The sequence below is a fragment of the Oncorhynchus clarkii genome, chromosome 30, assembly GCF_045791955.1.
Source record: "Oncorhynchus clarkii lewisi isolate Uvic-CL-2024 chromosome 30, UVic_Ocla_1.0, whole genome shotgun sequence".
Classification (NCBI taxonomy): Eukaryota; Metazoa; Chordata; class Actinopteri; order Salmoniformes; family Salmonidae; genus Oncorhynchus; species Oncorhynchus clarkii.
The window spans coordinates 1,438,949-1,457,906 of NC_092176.1; the positions used below are offsets into that span (position 1 = coordinate 1,438,949).

At 43.0% G+C, this 18,958-nt stretch overlaps 1 protein-coding gene across 5 annotated transcripts in view; it reads left to right on the forward strand.

Annotated features, from left to right (window-relative positions):
- The window catches only part of LOC139389857 (coiled-coil serine-rich protein 1), a 108,542-nt gene extending 89,946 nt beyond the window's left edge, over positions 1-18,596 (forward strand). For all 5 annotated transcript variants that reach the window (XR_011629440.1, XM_071136847.1, XM_071136844.1 and 2 more), the window contains one exon: positions 14,140-18,596. Coding sequence is in view for 2 of the 5 variants with exons in the window: in XM_071136844.1 (XP_070992945.1) it covers positions 14,140-14,706 (567 nt within the window). In the remaining 3 variants the exon portion in view is untranslated. The remainder of the gene's footprint in view (positions 1-14,139) is intronic.
- The last annotated feature ends 362 nt before the right edge of the window (positions 18,597-18,958 follow it).

An 18,958-nucleotide genomic window follows, 5' to 3' on the forward strand; every position in this document is an offset into this window, starting at 1 on the left:
TAACAATTAATAACCAACAAGTACTCAAATTATGTAACAGTTAGTCTATATATGAATGAGTGATGGTACAAAGGCTTCTAAAGCCATGACATAATTTTGTGGAATTTTGCAAGCTGTTTAAAGACACAGTCAACATAGTATATGTAAACTTTTGACCCACAGGAATTGTGATACAGTGATTTATAAGTGAAATAATCTGTCTGTAAACAATTGTTGGAAAAATTGCTTGTGTTATGCACAAAGTAGATACCCTAACCGACTTGCCAAAACTATAGTTTGTTAACTAGAAATTTGTGGAGTGGTTCAAAAACGAGTTTTAATGACTCCAACCTAAGTGTATGTAAACTTCCCACTTCAACTGTATGTGGTTTTGCCACATTATATTTGAATGTTTATTACTACAAAGTTCAAATTAACACTCCCTTTAATAATAAACACGCCCTTTAATAGAAAAAGTCCCTTTAATAGTTTTACATCATTAAAGAAATTCAATGCATTTTCAGCTATGGTTTTGCGCTAACCTTTCAATTGAACTTCTCTATTTATCAATGAAAGATGCACAACCAAGCTTTTCAGCAGTTTTTACAATGATACATCGCCGACCCAGAATACAATGGGTTTTTAACATCTTAATTGAAAACTAATGCAATCAGCATGTTCTTCAAAAGGGAAAATTAGGATGGTCATTTATGGGAATGGATTCTGAAATTAATTAGCTCTTCTAATTCTCTGGACAGCAGACGGCACAGTGTGAGTGGAACAAGGGGGGACAGCACCAGTGGATGAACCCATGTGAGCACGGGGAAGAGAGACTGGGAGAAACAGTTGCCATGGTCTCTCAGATAGCAACTCGGAGGCCTCTGTAGTGCAAGCGTTCTCGTTAAATTTTACAATGCACTTAACCTTATTGTCTCTAGATAGTACCAAGCTGTAGAAAATTATTTTAAATGAGATTGCGGCCAGCTAAGTGGTTTACAAATATATAAATTTTTCCAAGGCCTAAGGAATACAACAGCCTCAAAGGTCCTTCGCGTTGTAGGCAGCAAGGTCTTTTTTACGTGCAGAGAATGCAGGATTTTTTTGTCTTTGACGACCCTTTACCACAGAAAACGTGTGTCTTCTGCGTATGTGTGTGTGTTTGCATACGTGTGCAAGGATTGACGTGCGTCTTTAGTGGCCTGCTATTTTGGTCTGTTCTAGCCAGCCAGCCCCCTGCCTATCTTACTGTATGTGGGCCAGTCAACCATGGTGGTTCAAGGAGATGGAGAGACTGACAAGAGCGGTGACAGAGCAGCAAATTAAGAAAGGCACCATTGTGGCAGAGCTTTAAAAGCACATCATAAAATGATTGGGTGAAAAGCTGGACAGACTCCCCAGATAGCCTCTCTTAAGAAAGTGGAGCGGGTTGGAGAGAGAGAATAAAAGTAGCAGGAATCTATCATGTCTTGTCCAAATGTTAGTCTGCGCCGCCTGCCCGCTGCCTCCCATTGGACTGAGGAGAGGGGCAAGGTTATTTTTTGCAACTCCCTGAACTTGCCAGAACATATACAGCTTTGACTGTCTGTCTGTACCAAGAGAACGCCGTCTCTGAGGAATATTAGATTAATCTGTCACTGTATGCCTCTGCTCTGATTTAGATGACTTGGCTCACAGAGCGCATGAATTCCATGTCTCTCTATACTGTAGTAACAGACTCTTTGTACGTTTGTCTTATGCTAATATAATTCCTTACATGTGTAACAGGTAATCTTCATACATGATAATTACTAGCCAGACATTGCAAACAGAAAAATAAAGGGAGCGATCAAACACTTAGTTCAAAGCCAAACCTGTACAGGCAAGGTGTTACACAGTACTTAAAACTATCCAAAACTCAAAAGTATTACCTTCATTGAAACTAACCTCCAATACACCATTAGCGGTAATAACATCAGTATACAGTGCATTCGGAAAGTATCCAGATCCCTTGCCCTTTGCCACATATTGTTACATTACAGCCTTATTCTAAAATATACTAAATAAAAAAATCTTCACTTGACATACAATACCGCATAATGACAAAGCAAAATTATTCTAATTTAAAAACAGAACCTTATTTACATACGTATTCAGACCCTTGGCTATGAGACTCGAAAATTGAGCTCAGGTGTGTCCTGTTTCCATTGACCATCTTCCAGATGTTTCTACACCTTCATTGGAGTCAACCTGTGGTACATTAAATTGATTGGACATGATTTGGAAAGGCACACAACTGTCTATGTAATGTCCCACAGTTGACCGTGCATGTCAAAGCAAAAGCCAAGCCATGAGGTCGAAGCAATTATCCTTAGAGACACGATTGTGTCGATGCACAGATCTGGGGAAGGGTACCAAAAAAAAAAAAATGTCTGCAGCATTGAAGGTCCCCAAGAACACAGTGGCCTCCATCATTCTTAAATGGAAGCTTTGTAGACCCATCAAGAGTCTTCCTAGAGCTGGCCTCCCGGCCAAACTGAGCAATCGGGGGAGAAGGGCCTTGGTCGGGGTAGGGACCAAGAACCCGATGGTCACTCTGACAGAGCTCTAGAGTTCCTCTGTGAAGATGGGAGAACCTTCCAGATAGATGGTAGAGTGGCCATACGGAAGCCACGCCTCAAGTAAAAGGCACATGACAGCCTGCTTGGAGTTTGACAAAAAAACACCTAAAGACTCTGACCATGAGAAACAAGATTCTCTGATCTGATGAAACCTTGATTGAACTCTTTGGCCTGAATGCCTGGGAAGAAACCTGGCACCATCCCAACTGTGAAGCATGGTGGTGGCAGTATCATGCTGTGGGGATGTTTTTCAGCGGCAAGGACTTTGAGACTAGTCAGGATTGAGGGAAAGATGAACAAAGCAAAGTACAGAGAGATCCTTGATGAAAACCTGCTCCAGAGCACTCAGGACCTCCAGACTAGGGTGAAGGTTCACCTTCTAACAGGACAGCGACCCTAAGCACACAGCCAAGACAACTCAGGATTGGCCCAGCCAGAGCCCGGACTTGAATAGCTGTGCAGCAACACTCCCCATCAAACCTGACAGCTTGAGAGGATCTGCGGAGACGAGTGGGCAAAACTCCCCAAATACAGGTGTGCCACGCTTGTAGAGTCATACCCAAGAAGACTCAAGGCTGTAATCACTGTCAAAGTTGTAAAGGGTAAAGGGTCTGAATACTTATGTAAATGTGGTGGTGCTTTTTTAAAAACATTTGCAAACATTTCTAAAAACCTGTTTTTGCTTTGTCATTATGGGGTATTGTGTGTGTGTGTGTGTGTGTGTGTGTGTGTGTGTGTGTGTGTAGATTAATTAATTTAAAAAAAACAATTTTAATACATTTTAGAATAAGGCTGTAACGTAACAAACATTTTATGGAGTAAGTCAAGGGGTCTGAAATCTTTCCCAATGCACTGTATATGCAGCAACTAACACAGCTATAATTCAGGAACGTAACGTTACATTTGCTAGACCGTGATCTCAACAATTAAGAGTTTGAAGCAAACCCCGGATCAGCAAACGCCAGGGGAGTATCACATAAGGAGGGCTGAGAGAAACAAGGACAGAAGGCAGAAGAGTGAAGCTGTTAGAGAGATGAGAAATCAAACATAAGCCTAATTTACTTCTACTCTCTATATGTCTGCGTGCGTGCGCAGGAATACCTCCTAGGATGGGGGCAGCGAGAATAGAATAGATTGTGTGGACTAGATGTACTACACATGAAGAATTACAACGCAGAAGATTATATAAGACAAATATCCCCGTTATTGCTCCAGATTCAAAATGTTGGAAGATTGTCTTGTGTTCTCGTTTATCGGACTTGGAATTGCGGTCTACCGTAATTCAGAATGCTCTGGATCCTTAATCAGACTGGTAGCTGGTCAAGACCTGCTCCTTCAGGGACCATGTTTAACCCACACCGTAAATCTGTATCCTAAATGGCACCCTATTCCCTTTTATAGTGCACTACTAATTAAAACATCATAAATGATCTATAAATACATATTCTCTGGGATGGAACACAAGGGAGAAGTATGACTCTTATTGTAAGGCCATTTAAATGACTTCACATTCATATGTATGTGTATAGTATAGAGCTCATGAGAATAAAATGGATTCTTCTCATTTACTCTTTAAGCCGGAGTGTTTCATGCCAAGGGAGCCATGGGGAGACGTATTAGTCTACATGCTGTAGGAGGGGAGCTTAAGTTAAATAGGATCGTGAGAATTTGTGTAAATATGTACAGGATTAGGCTAACGCTCATGTTAGCATCAAAAACACACCAAGCATTACCTTGACTGAGAAGTAATTTAGAACTAACTTCCAAGACACCATTAGCGATAATAACAACATCACCGAACAGATATGCAACAATTAACAGGGCTATAATTCAGGAACGTGATGTTACATTAGTTAGACTACGATCTCGACCAAAGAGAAAATACATTTGTAGTCGTAGACTTGTAATGGTACCAGAAACATCTCTTTGCAGGGTCATGTAGCCTACATTGTTCTAACCTTCAACCAGACCACAATGCCTCAGTATGGTTGTTACTATGTATTTTTTCCCTTATGCAAAGTCTCACATCCCAAGATGGCTAATGTACGCCAATGCTATTTTTTGCTTTTTCCATCTGTAGCCTGAGGCAAGGACGCATTTCTCTCATCATTGGTCAGAGGATGATGAAGTGTTAATTGATGCATGGTCTCGCCATGCGGTACCTGGACCAGAGAGAGGGTGCCCACTGGCAGGGGCTGTCGTTCAGCACAGCACCAAGAGACATGCATCCCTCACACGTGCGCACGCACGTGTAATGCATACAATCAATCAATCACTCACACACACACGCATGTATGTAATGCGTACACTCTCTCACACACACCACACACACACACACGCCGCACACACACCCTCTGTTGTGGGGTGGGCCAACTCATGCCCCTGCAGCTGGACAGATTCAGGACACCTCCGGTTCATTAGTCAAAGCAAAGTAGGGTAGGTGCTGCATGAGAACAACTCCCTCCGCCTGGATCCTCTCCTCTGCCAGTGCAGAATCCCCGGGCCTATGCTCTCTAGCTACACTCCTCTCCTATCGGCCTGCTGTTCATGCTTCTCCAGTTAGACTGGGGAGAGCGACAGCAGATTGGCGTTTTCCATGTTACCACATGCACGTCTGGTTTAATATTCCAGTTTATGGATGCAGAGACGGAGCCTCTGAGTTTGATCTAAAACAATTTACTCCCAACATTAATGAAAGCAGAGAAACATGCATATTGATGAGGGTATTCTTTGGAATCTGCACATTCCGGATATCCTTGAGGCACATAGTACGAATATTCTGTCGACAAATATGGCAGATGAATATTCAGTGCTAACATGAAATCTGATAAGCATAAATTGGCTGTGTTCTTTCTTCATGTGGTCTTCTGAGCGAGGCGGGCCACCCACACACACACACACACACTCTTGTTTCGGTTGTATGTGCGTGCCAGACTCGAAGCAAAGAGACCTGAGCTTCTGTCTCAGAACAGCGCATGTTGTGTGAGATCTTGCTTCGTGCCCTTAAAGAAGCCGGTCAACCATGAGAATTGTTTTACTTGAATGTTCTCAGAAACTGGTCTTTTTTATTTGTCAAATAATATGACGTTAGCCTGGTCCCAGATCTGTTTGTACCTTAATGCCACTTCTCGTCACACCAAACATAATGGCACAAAAAGGCTGGTACCCAGGCCCATCAGTTGGCCTTCAGTGTGGTAGTATCTGTCAAACCTGAGGGTATATTCCACCCCTTGTGTCAGGCAGCACTCCCATGTCCAAACATCAACGGTGTTGTCTGTCAGTGCTATGATGACAATGTATCCGTTTCTGCCATGTTGTCCTCTCAGTATCAGTCACCAGAATGCCCTCGGAAAATGGCTGACAGAGATGGCCATTAAAGCTGTGTGTGTGCGTGCGTACCCTGAGAGACTGAGATGGGACTTTGGAACAGCCAGCCTCTCCCTCAGCCCCTGTGCAGGCTGTCAGAGGATACAATGGGAGTAATTAACGAGAGCCTCAGTCTCCTCCCTCATCCCTCGCCCCTCGCCCCTCTAGCCTTCAATGGGACTGACACAAGACTGGCAGTGCTGGCCCGAGCTGTCAAGGCCCCCAAGGTGAGGGAGACATGAGACAGGCAGGCATCTGTCCGTCGGGGCAGCAGCCCTCACTCCAACCACCGTTCCCAGAAGTGGCATGTGACAGCTCCACTCCAGAGGCCCATAAAGGACTTGACCACTTCTCCTCTCCTCCTCCTCTCTCTCTCTCTCTCCTTGAGCACATGGTGGACTCTCATCAAACATACATAATTACCAAAACATGGTGCAAGTTTTACCCTATCCATCTACAAAGACAGAGAGAAAGTTCTGGTCTGACTGAATCTTGCAATATAAAAATGTGACATCCAGAGAGAATGTATAGCGAGTGCTATGTTGTAAAATGTAGGCTAATAAAGTCTAACTTAGGCTTTTTTTTATACAAAAGATGAAATTATTCTGAATAAAATTACTTAAAACATTAGAGAAGCAACTTTTGCAAACTCATTTTTCTTAACACTCATTTGGAAAGCTTCTGGTTTAAGGGCTATATCTGAATTTATTTATTTTTTATTCCACCTTTATTTAACCAGGTAAGCTAGTTGAGAACAAGTTATCAATTACAACTGCGACCTGGCCAAGATAAAGCAAAGCAGTGCGACACAAACAACAACAGAGTTCCACATGGAATGAACAAGCGTAAAGTCAATAACACAATAGAAAAAATAAAGTCTATATACAGTGTGTGCAAATGGTATGAGGAGGTAGGCAATAAATAGGCCATTGTAGCGAAGTAATTACAGTTTAGCAAATTAACACTGGAGTGATAGATGAGCAGATGGTGATGTGCAAGTAGAAATATTGGTGTGCAAAAGAGCAGAAAAGTAAATAAAAAGAGTATGGGGATGAGGTAGGTAGATTGGGTGGGCTATTTACAGATGGGCTATGTACAGCTGCAGCGATCAGTTAGCAGCTCAGATAGCTGATGCTTAAAGTTAGTGAGGGAAATAAAACTCTCCAGCTTCAGTTATTTTTGCAATTTCGTTCCAGTCCAGAATTAGGTTCTGGAGGTGGTTGTTTTTTACCCTGGTACTTTTTGACCATGTACACAGGTACAAGATCTGCGTTTGCATGTCTGTACTCAAAGGTTCCGCAGGTGTGGTGAGCTTAGCTGTGTTTTATCCTACATACTCCACAACACCTGCACTTCTAGTGTTAACTGTTCCATTTTGTGGAGCTTGATGCTTGGGTCCATTGTGGACATGAACAACCCTTCCTGACAATATCAGGGTGTAGGGTGAAGTTGCCTCTAGACCCTGATCTTGGGTCTTTTTCATTTATTTTTATTTAACCTTTTATTTAACTAGACAAGTCAGTTAAGAACAAATTCTTATTTACAATGACGGCCTACTCCGGCAAACCCGGGCAACGTAGTGCCTATCACGGCCGGATGTGATACAGCCTGGATTCGAACCAGGTACTATAGTGACACCTCGGGAGCCCAACGTTTGTCATATTCCTCACTAATGGTTCAGGTTAGGATTGGGGAAGGGGAAGCAGTATGGTTGGTGTGATCATCGACTGAGGAGTTTGTCATTGTGCAGTTTCACACCTGCCAGAAAAACAACCAGCCAATGGGTTGAGTAGTAGGTCAATGCACTGATCTGGGTGCAGCCCTAAGCGAAGCACTGCCATGACACCAATAGGAAAATTACAGTTTGCTCAACAAGTCTAATAGCTCATAGCTCATAGCTCTTGTCCAGGGATTTAGCGTGTTTTCTTTACTAACCTCTACTTAGAGTAACATGCTAAGGCCCTGGACCAGAGCTACTGTTCTCACAAACCACCATCCTGTGGCTTTTTACAACTTTGTATTTTATTATCATCGGTGACCATTCTATTTATTTCTCAAAATGGTACAGCAAACTTGCCAACCTTTTGTCTGTCTTCTATCTAAAATGTATAGGCTATGTCTCACTGTTACAGGTTGTGTGTGTGTGTGTGTGTGTGTGTGGTACAATATATTCTGTTGGAACTCTTGTCAACACAGTGTCGTGTACATCCAGTCAGTCTTTTTTGACACATGAGTGGGTAGCTAGCTAGCTGCACTCCCTCTCTCCTCTCGCTGGCTGTTTTTGAACAGGAGTAAAGAGCAGTCAAGCATCGCAGCTGCTTTCTGGATGTGACACGTTGGCAGCTGCAACATTGTTATCAGACTCCAAAGACATCTGCCATACTATTTGATGGAAATTCCATTTATGAGTGGCTTTTCTTCTCCTCGCCTCCTTTTTTTTTTCTCCTCTTGATATTTTTCCTTATTGTTTATCCAGGTCCTGTGCTGTCGGGGAGAACAAGATGGGCCCAGTAAAGTATCTTATCGGCTGCAGAGCTGACAGCTGCGTGAGGGGTGCTGCAGTAGGTGCCGGGTAGCTTTGATGTACATGGAGCTTTGCCTCCCATCATCTTTGCGCTCCATCAGTCCTCATCATTGTGCTACCGGCTCCATGCACTCCTACTGCTCCAACTTCCAGACCTCTCTCTCTTTCTGCCTCACTTCTAAACACGTGATGTCACCAACTGGAGGAACCTTCCTCTTCTCGCTTCCTCTTGTAAACGCTGCTCTCCTTACAGTCCTAGGGCTCAATTAAATCAAGTCCGCATTACGTTACTGTATTCACGCAGTAGCTCTCCTCCATCCTTTAGTGTCCACCCTGAGATTGGAAGGTTGGGGTTTGATCGCCGGCAAAGTCATACCATAAACTCTTTAAATGGGACCCGAAGCCTCTCTTATTGGCAGGCAGCATTAAGGAAATGGACTAGGGTTAAGGCCCTGCGATAGACAAGCATCGTTGTACATCAACCTGCAAAGAAAATAAATAAACTTGGTACTGTAAAACTCTACTGCTACCATGTAGTCTCCTGTAGAAGTGACACTGCTGAAGACATGGTGGACCAGTGACGGACAGTGAGGTGGCATAGGGCAGGCTGCAAGCCGCCTCTGTCAGGACCAATGATCGTCTGTTTCTCCCCTGGCTGTCACACCTTATTCTACTCTGTCTACACTTGTGTCTGGGAACGCTTAGTTGCGTAATTACTACAGAGATCAAGGACACTGATTGTACCGCAGCTGGCTCAAGCCTCTGCACCGTGAGTTCTCTCTTCATTTGTTGTACAATACCGAGAGACAGGCACGACAAAAGCCAGAACTGTCGACAGTCCTTTAATACAATGTTTTCAGTTTGTTTTGCTAGTTCATTGTGTGTTGATCTGGAAAACTGCTTTTAGTTGTGGGTGGAAAGGGGGCAGTTCATGTCCATCCATTTTGCAGGGTTTTTCAAGCGAGAGGGGGGGGGGGGGGCGTCAAAAGTGACTCCTCATTTTTTTGAGCTTCTCACTGTCTTTTCTGCTCTTTGTCGCAGAGTGTCCCATGTGGTGTGTCCCAATGCACAAGCCTTAAGATATCTGGTTTTAGGGAACACATGAATGACTGCTGGGCCCAGCTGGTCTGTGGCATCAGTGTTTTCCACTTCATAAATTGCCTACACTTGTTTAAATTGAAAGAGTATGGAACATTAACAAATATTTCTCCAGAGGCGCACACGTTGAATATGCTAGAACTTACTCTTCCTCTGCCAACAAAATGAGTAACAAACAGAAAATCAGACAACCCCATAGTAGAATAGTTTACGTATTTACCTAGTCAGCTTGTTGTGCAAGATAAATATTCCTCTCGAGGCACATTCAAGTTACGAGTGCCAATAGGGGAGAAACGGTCATTCTGAAAAGTAGTCAATGCACACCCATTCTTAATGCAATCGTGGGGAAAACACTTTTGACAGCAGATTTGATGGCATTTGTTAAGAGGGGGATCCCAGCTTTCCAGTGCTACCGTGTTCATTTCAAGCATGGTTTGGGCGCAGCTGCGCAGCAGAGCTCTTAAAGGGGCGATGTTGTTTTTAAAGGGCAATGACTTACTTTTCTCGATCAAATAATTCCTAATTATCATTTTTTAATCATTATTAATACATAATTAAACAGATTGAAGGTTCTAAACTCTAATGATACTTATATGGTTTTATTACAGATACTTATATAGGCCTACTGATTTGATTGGAGTGTCGACAATGGAGTAATCAACTGCTGATTTACTGTGTAGCAAAGCCCATGTTTAACACCTGCTTCATTCTTCATGCCTAACTAAAGGGAGCTGGTGGAAGTTAGACTCTTGCAGGATTCTTCAAAAAGAAATCTGTAGGTCAGTTGCTAAACAAGTATTTTATAAATAAATGACACTGCAATTTACAACGAGTTGCAAACACTTGTTAAAATTTCCTTCAGTAATTTAATTGTCAACAATAATGTTTTCAAGTACACTGATCAAAAATATGAACGCATCATGTAAAGTGTTGGTTTCATGAGCTGAATTAAAAGATCCTAGAAATGTTCAATATGCTCAAAAAACGTATTTATCAAAAATGTTGTACACACTTTTGTTTACATACCTGTTAGTGAGCATTTCTCCTTTGCCCAGATAATCCATCTACCTGACAGGTGTGGCATATCAAGAAGCTGATTAAACTGCATGATCATTACACAGGTGTACTTTGTGCCGGGGACAATAAAAGGCCACTCTAAAATGTGCAATTTTGTCTCACAACACAATGCCAGAGATGTCTCAAGTTTTGAGGAAACATGCAATTGACATGCTGACTGCAGGGATGTCCACCAGAGCTTAGAGAATTTGGCAGTACGTCGAACTGGCCTCACAACCGCAGACCACGTGTAACCACACCAGCCCAAGTTCTCCACATCCGGCTTTTTCACCTGCGGGATCATCTGAGACCAGCCACCCAGAAAGCTGATGAAACTGTGGGTTTGCACAAACTAAGAATTTCTGCACAAACTGTCAGAAACCGTCTCAGGGAAGCTCATCTGCGTGCTCGTCATCCTCACCAGGGTCTTGACCTGACTGCAGTTTGGCAGTCAGTGGGCAAATGCTCACCTAAGATGGCCACTGACACGCTGCAGAAGTGTGCTCTTCACAGATGAATCCCGGTTTCAACTGTACCGGGCAGATTGCAGACAGCGTGTATGGCGTTGTGTGGGCTAGTGGTTTGCTGAGGTCAACATTGTGAACAGAGTGCCCCGTGGTGGTGGTGGGGTTATGGTATGGTGGCTGCATCATGTTTTGAGTATGCTTGTAATTTTTAAGGACTGGGGAGTTTTTCAGGATACAAAATAAACGGAATAGAGCTAAGCACAGGCAACACTCTAGAGGAAAACCCGGTTCAGTCTGCTTTACACCAGACACCGGGTGCCTCAGTCGAGTAGTGAATTTCAAGCACAGATTCAACCACAAAGACCTGGGAGACAAATTCACCTTTCAGCAGGACAATAACCCAAAACACAAGGTCAAATATACACTGGAGTTGCTTACCAAGACGACATTGAATATTCCTGAGTGGCCTAACTTGAAAATGGCTGTCTATCAATGATCAACAACCAACTTGACAGAGCTTGAAGAATTAAAAAAAATAATAATATGCAAATATTGTACAATCCAGGTGTGCAAAGCTCTTAGAGACTTACTCAGAAATACTTACAGCTGTAATCGCTGCCAAAGGTGATTCTAACATGTATTGACTCAGGGGTGTGAATACTCATGTACATGAGATATTTATGTATTTAGTTTTCAATAAATCTGCAAAAAAAATCTAAAAACATGTTTTTACTTGCCATTATGGTTTATTGTGTGTAAAATCTATTTAATCCGTTTTGACATCAGGCTGTAACACAGCAAAATGTAGATGGAATACGTCAAGGTGTATGAATACTTTCTGAACGCACAAGCATTTCGCTACACTCGCATTAACATCTGCTAACTATGTGTATGTGACAAATAAAATTTGATTTGATTTAGGTCTAGGCATAGACGATATCCTAAACAACAATACATTTAATTCATACATTTTCAGTCATTTTAATTGTAAAATCATGTCTTTATACTCAATACCACAACTAGTTTGGTGAAAATAGGTAAACCTATAGATTCGATGGTTGTAAAGATGGGGAGAGGTCTGGCCGTAATAAAGAGATGCGCTGCTTTTTTGACACCACACTTTAAAAAGCAAGTTCTGCAGGCTCTAGTTTTGTCTTCTGTTGATTAGTGTCCAGTCGTGTGGTCCAGTGCTGCAAAGAAAGTCCTAGTTAAGCTGCAGCTGGCCCAGATCAGAGCAGCATGTTCTGCTCTTCATTGTAATCAGAGGGCTGATATAAATACTATGCGTGCCAGTCTCTCTTAGCTAGGAGTTGAGGAAAGACTGACTGCATCACTTCTTTTTTATAAGAAACATTAATGTGTTGAAAATCCCAAATTGTTTGCATAGTCAACTTACATACAGCTCTGATACACACACTTACCCCACCAGACATGCCACCAGGGGTCTTTTCACAGTCCCCAAATCCAGAACAATTTTAAGAAAGCGTATAGTATTATATAGAGCCCTTATTGCATATTAATGTTCTGTATTGTGTCATTCTGTGTTATGTTTCATGTTCTGTGTGGACCCCAGGAAGAGTAGCTGCTGCTTTTGCAACAGCTAATGGGGATCCTAATTAAATGCCAAAATACCAAACTCATTAAAGTATTCAAGAATTTAGCTGTGTATTTTTTAGCTGTGTATTTATAGTGATGAAATTGTGTTGCGTCTCCACTTCTGCATATAATCAGCTGGAGAGATTTTAGCAACCCCCCCCCCCCCCCCCCCCGCCATTTGCAGGTTAGCGTTTTTCTGTCATGAATCTTGTTCTGGAGGCAGCTCTGCAGAGTGGTAACTAACTGGCACAGCCAGAAAGTCATCAAATCAGGCTTTAAACCTAACCTTAACCACACTGCAAACCCTAATGCCTAACCAAAACCTTAAAGTAAGACCAAAAAGGTCATTTTTGTTTTCCAAAATGTGTTCAATATAGCCAATCTTGACTTTGCAGCTGGCCTGTCAAAGAAGAAATCGCTCAGTTCTGCCTCCCGGACAAGACACATGACAAAAAACATCAACCTGCTCCACTCTTTGGCTACACCTGCACTCCTCTGCTCTCTACCATCCCTGTCCAAACAACATGCCTGGAGAAACACACAGTCACATACACACAACCCTTTTTACTCAACTGAATTTGTATTTTCAACATCAGTTCAAACATCTCACAATATCTGCAGGAATGATTGTACAAATTATTATTTTGTAAGTAGATGTAGCTGGCAATTTGAATGTCAGGATAAAGAAATGGTTATTTCGCCTCTTATTTTTGTGTCCATTTTATGTGGAGATGAAATGATACAGTGCTACTTCTGCCTAACTAATGATGTGAACAAACATGAAGCGTTAACGCTCCATTCCTCCATCCCGATAAGCCTGTTCTGTTTCCCTGGTATTACATTGTGCGATATTACACTGTGCGAGCGAGCATGTTGGATTCAATTTCCATTTGCACCTCGAAAGTTATTGCATTAGCTTTGCTCCTTGTAATTATATTGCCCTGCTCATAGATTTGTTTCAAACATTGCAAGTCATTTTCTTTACTTTTTGGCTGTCGACTCGGTTCATTTCCTATGTACCCTCCCGTCGACTCAGATTGGGTGTATTTAGTCAAACATTTTCCGGAGTGTCTGTTTTGGATTTGTCAATGCCAACCGCGTTCATGCGTTTCCTTGTTGCGTGGTTATAGTGTAGCGTTGTGTAGTGAAGTAACAGAGCCGGGTAGCATGAGAGGCTGTGTTGTGTGACCAGGAACAGGTGTCTTTCTCCTTGGTGCCATGCTTGAGTTGTGTGCCACCTCCCCACACTGTGCTGGAGAGACTGAGTTTGCTTCTTGTTCTCCTTCTTTACAGAGCAAGGTTCCAGTTGATCAAGAAACAATTAGACAAAGCTCCGGGAACAACGCCTTGTCAAAATGTCCCTGCAGTTCACCAGCTACGTTAGTGTTTGTATTTTGTTCACTTTTGTCTTTCTCTCTCTCTCCCTTTTTCTCTTGCTCTTTCTCTCATTTCGCAGACCATCCATCCAAGCCGAGCAACAAGCCAAAACAGTACCAGCACAAGAGACAGAAGGGTGGCCCGGTCTCTCAACGTGGACCAATATAGCCGTGAGGTGGCTGAGCGCTCAACTACCAGTGACGTGCGCCACTGCCCAACCCAAACCCCGCCCCCACCCCTTTCCTCCAGTGGGCCCGTGGGAGGCAGGGACCCTTCAGGGGCCCCCAGGAGACCAGAAGAGGCTCTGTCCTCATCATCAGAGGCAGGGGCTCTCAGGAAAAGTGAATACCCAAACAGCCAGATCCCCCGGGCGATGGGGGTGGGGGGCAGCAGCTCCAGCCTTCAGAGTCGAGACAGCCCCTGCCGAAGCTGCCTCTCCTCAGACAGCGAGAGAGCCCCCGTGCCGAGCCCCTGCCAGCCTCCTCCTCCCTCCTCCACCACCACCACCTCTTCCTCCTTCACGGGCCGCCTAGGCCAGCCCCCCAGAGGGCCCTTGTCCCTGCACATGTACAGCCGCAAGAACGTCTTCCTGCAGCACTCGCTCCACACTGCTGAACTGCAGGCCTTGGTCCAGCATAACGGCTGAGGCGCAGGCCGCACACACACAAACACACACACGCACCTTTCACTTTTCCCATATACCCTAAACATATCATTGAATGGACACATCACATCACCGTCTGTATCATGGAAGTGAAGGTAATCTCTGGAATTTATACAACAATCAGTGTCATAACTCCCAAGCATCTTCCCTTCACCTCAAATCCAACCCATTTATTTCATCTCATTCTCTCAAACCTAGCTCCTCCTGATCAGAGTTTGCTATGACAGACACTTTAAAACTATCTAGATCACATAATTGGGACATTTGCTTCTCTTCTTAAACACGTATTTTGTGTTACACTGTCATTCAACCAGACCTCCAAACAGTACCTCGGTAGGTACATGTCTATATGCGTTTCTTTGGTTCTGTGCATTTGACCATTTTTACATTTTATATTACTGTAGAAGGCTGATAGATGTGCTCACTTGAACACACACCAGTCAGTCAGCCTGCCTGCTAGCATTAACAAGGCACTCGTCCATCTATCACATTAGATTAGCACTGAATGTTGAGCGTTTGCTTAGAGGTGCTAATGTCCACACATGCGTGAAAACACACACGCGCGCCATAGGGAATTAACTAATGTGAGAGTTGTAGTTACATTAGCAAAGCTGAACATGACCAAACCATGCTGCTCATTGCACTGACAATGTGACCAACATAAACTACATGCCCAAAAGTATGTGGACACCTGCTAGTCGAATATCTAATTTCAAAATCATTGGCATCAATATGGAGTTGGTCCCCCTTTTGATGCTATAACAGCCTCCACTATTCTGGGAAGCTTTCCACTAGATGTTGGAACATTGCTGCGCAAACTTGCTTCCATTCAGCCGCGAGTATTAGTGAGGTCAGGCTCTGATTTTGGGCGATTAGGCCTGGCTCGCAGTCGTTGTTCCAATTTATCACAAAGGTGTTCGACTGGGTTTAGGTCGGGCTCTTTGCTGGCCTGTCAAGTTCTTCCACACCGATCTCGACATACCATTCTGTATGGACCTTGCGTTGTGCCCGAGGGCAATGGCTGAAACAGGAAATGGCCTTCCCAAAACTGCTGCCACAAAGTTGGAAGCACATAATCATTAAGATTTCCCTTCGCTTTAACCCTAGCCCGAAACATTAGAAGCAGCCCCAGAACATTATACCTCTTCCACCAAACTTTACAGTTGGCACTATGCTTTGGGGCAGGTAGCGTTCTCCTGGCATCCACCAAACACAGATTCGTCCATCGGACTTACAGAGGGTGAGGAGTTTATCCAACATTCATCACTCCAGAGAACAAGTTTCCACTGCTCCATCTAGCAACCTTTCGGTTACTGGTCCAACGCTCTAACCACTAGGCTCCCTGCCACCCCAACACTCCTGCCGGTGCTTGGCATTGCACATGGTGATTTTGTAGGCTTGTATGCGGCTGCTTGGCCATGGAAACCCATTTCACAAAGTTCCAGACGAAAAGGCCGTTTGGCACTCCGTAGTGAGTGTTGCAACCGAGTACAGACGATTTTTACGCACTACGCGCTTCAGCACTACTCCGGTCCCATTCTGTGAGCTTGTGTGCCATACCACTTCGCAGCTGAGCCGTTGTTGCTCTTAGACGTTTCCACTTCACAACAACAGCACTTACAGTTGACAGGGGCAGCTCTAGCAGGGCAGACATTTGACACACTGACTTGTTGGAAAGGTGGCGTCCTATTACGATGAAAGTCACAGAGCGTTGAAAGTCACTGAGCTCTTCAGTGAGGCCATTCTTCTGCCAAAGTTTGTCCACATACTTTTGTATATATCATGTAAGTGCATCCTCTTTGTATCGCCAAATCCTGCAGTCAAAGATCCCAACTCAGATTTTTACACACACAGACAAGACCATTTTAGGGAGTTTCATTCATTACAGGCCCAATGCAGCTGTTTTTATTTCAATATCAAATCATTTCTGGGTAACAATTAAGTACCTTGTTGTATGCAATTAAAATGGTCAAAATTAAACGAAAATGGCTTAGCAAAGAGCAATTTCTCAAGCTACGTCTGAGTTGGGAGGTGAAAACTAGCTGTTATTGGCAGAGATGTTTGTAACTTTTTTTTATTGGTCTATTAACTAATTTACCGCCTGGTGATGTCACCAGGTAGATCAAAACTCCATCCCACCCAAAACAGGCAGAAATTTCAGGCAGTGTTTTCAAACAGCTCTTACACTGAAAGGGCATTATCATCTTTTTCACTATTTCCCAGTATTATTCCAGCCTCGTAGTGTGGAAATGTATATAAAATACAGGAAAACACGTTTTTAACTTTCACGGGGCCTTTAACCTTTTAGTAATTGCATGCTTTTTATCATTGTAGACACATATTTTGTACAGTGAAATTGTGTGGGTCAAAAATGTATTTTACAGTCTTTAATAAGAACAGACATGTCTGTCTGCATTTGACACTTTTTATAAGTGGATATCAGAAACTGGTTGTTGCATCAGGGCCTGTATTCATAAAGTGTCTCAGAATAGGTCTGATCTAGGATTTGTTTTGTCTTTAAGAACCTCATGAATATGAAGACTTGGATAGGAGGTTCCGCATTTACAACGGAGTATTGTATGAGAATAGAACCCTATCCTTGTACTGTCACTAATTTAAGTTAATGGGTATTGTTCAAGGCACAGCATTTAATAAGTAAGTAATCATGTTTGTAGAACACCATCATGATAGCAATGTTGACGATACATGAGGATACTTGTCTTTCGAGATGCGTTTACAAAAACGGTGAGCTGTAATGGTAAAGTATATAGTAGTATACAGTTGTCAGTAGAGTCTTGCGGGAGAAAGCCTGTCTGTCGTCACTGTAAGCAACAGAAAGTGGTACAGAATGCGCCATTATAGTTGGAGTGGAAGCAAGGACTCGTAGAGGTGAAGGAAACCCTGAAGAAACGCAGCTTTACCCCCCGCGGTCCAGCTCTACTCCCTCAGGTCTACTGCTCCACTTTATTTCCCTCCTTTTCTCGCTCTCTGTTTCTTTCTCCTTCACTCTCGTCCTCTGCTCTCCCTCTCTCAGCCTACATACACGAGCCCTGAATTCTCACACCCAGAGAGCGCGGCATGGAGGAGGGCGTGTATTCAGTGTGCTATCTATCCGGTCATTAGCGGGGCTCGTTGTATCACATGACTACAACGAGGGCTAGTGGAAGAAGCCAGCTGCCCTTACCCATGATGACGTCTTGCCAAACAGCCAGCACACCAGCTTTTATCCCCCAAGCGTTTGACCCCCGATTCAACTGTATATGTTTGATACGGACCTTCTCACCTTCTTTATTGCAATTTTGCGATATATCAACATACTGTTCTTAGAACAAAGATTGGGATTAAAAAGGGGAATTCGTATTATAAGGGCATAGTTAAAAGAATAAAGTTGCGTGTTTGAGTTTTGAACAATCGTGTAAGCAATTGAACAAGGATGTATTCTTGTAGTGGACAGAACAAGAGTCTCATTAACTCACGATTCTTAACTGACCATACAGTAGAGGACACTTCGTTCACTTTTAGCTCACCTATTTGTTAGCTTTATTTGATGTTTTGTGAGATTGGATCACAAAGATTTATGTCACCATTTTTATGAAGAACATGACTGTGATTATGCACTGGTGATGTGACGTTATATACTGTATATTGTACATAGATACGACCTTTCAATATTAATTTAAGTCGATTTTAGGGTTATTTAAAATATATATATATACAGGGTTCACAATGTAGAGAAATTTGAGATTTAAAAAACTGTTAAGTGTTATAAAATCAAACTGGAATTTCTCTCAACCACAATCGTTATTTGATTACATGTTTTACCGACTAATTTTCATTGTATTATTTGCTCCTATTAAAACATAAGAAGTGTGCGGTGTTGTCTTTGGTGGTATTGAACCAACCTTCTTCAATTTGTTTCATTTGGGTGTTGGGTTATTACTAATTATGCTTGGATAACTTTGTTCCCGCATGGTTGACTGCTACTGTTTTCATTATTTTCATTCCATTATATTTCTCCATTAGCTCTGGAGATGTCTACCTGGCTATGACAGAGGAGTGGAGGAGAACGCCTTCATAAAACACCTCAACCAATCAATCTGTTGATTAACACTGTGTTCATACAGTGAATGTCGCAGAACTCCTTAAAAATAATTCCATGAAGAGCCAACGTGATTCCTGTAAGAGAGGCATGCTGGTTCTACATAGCACATTTCAATCTGAACGTTGAGAACGT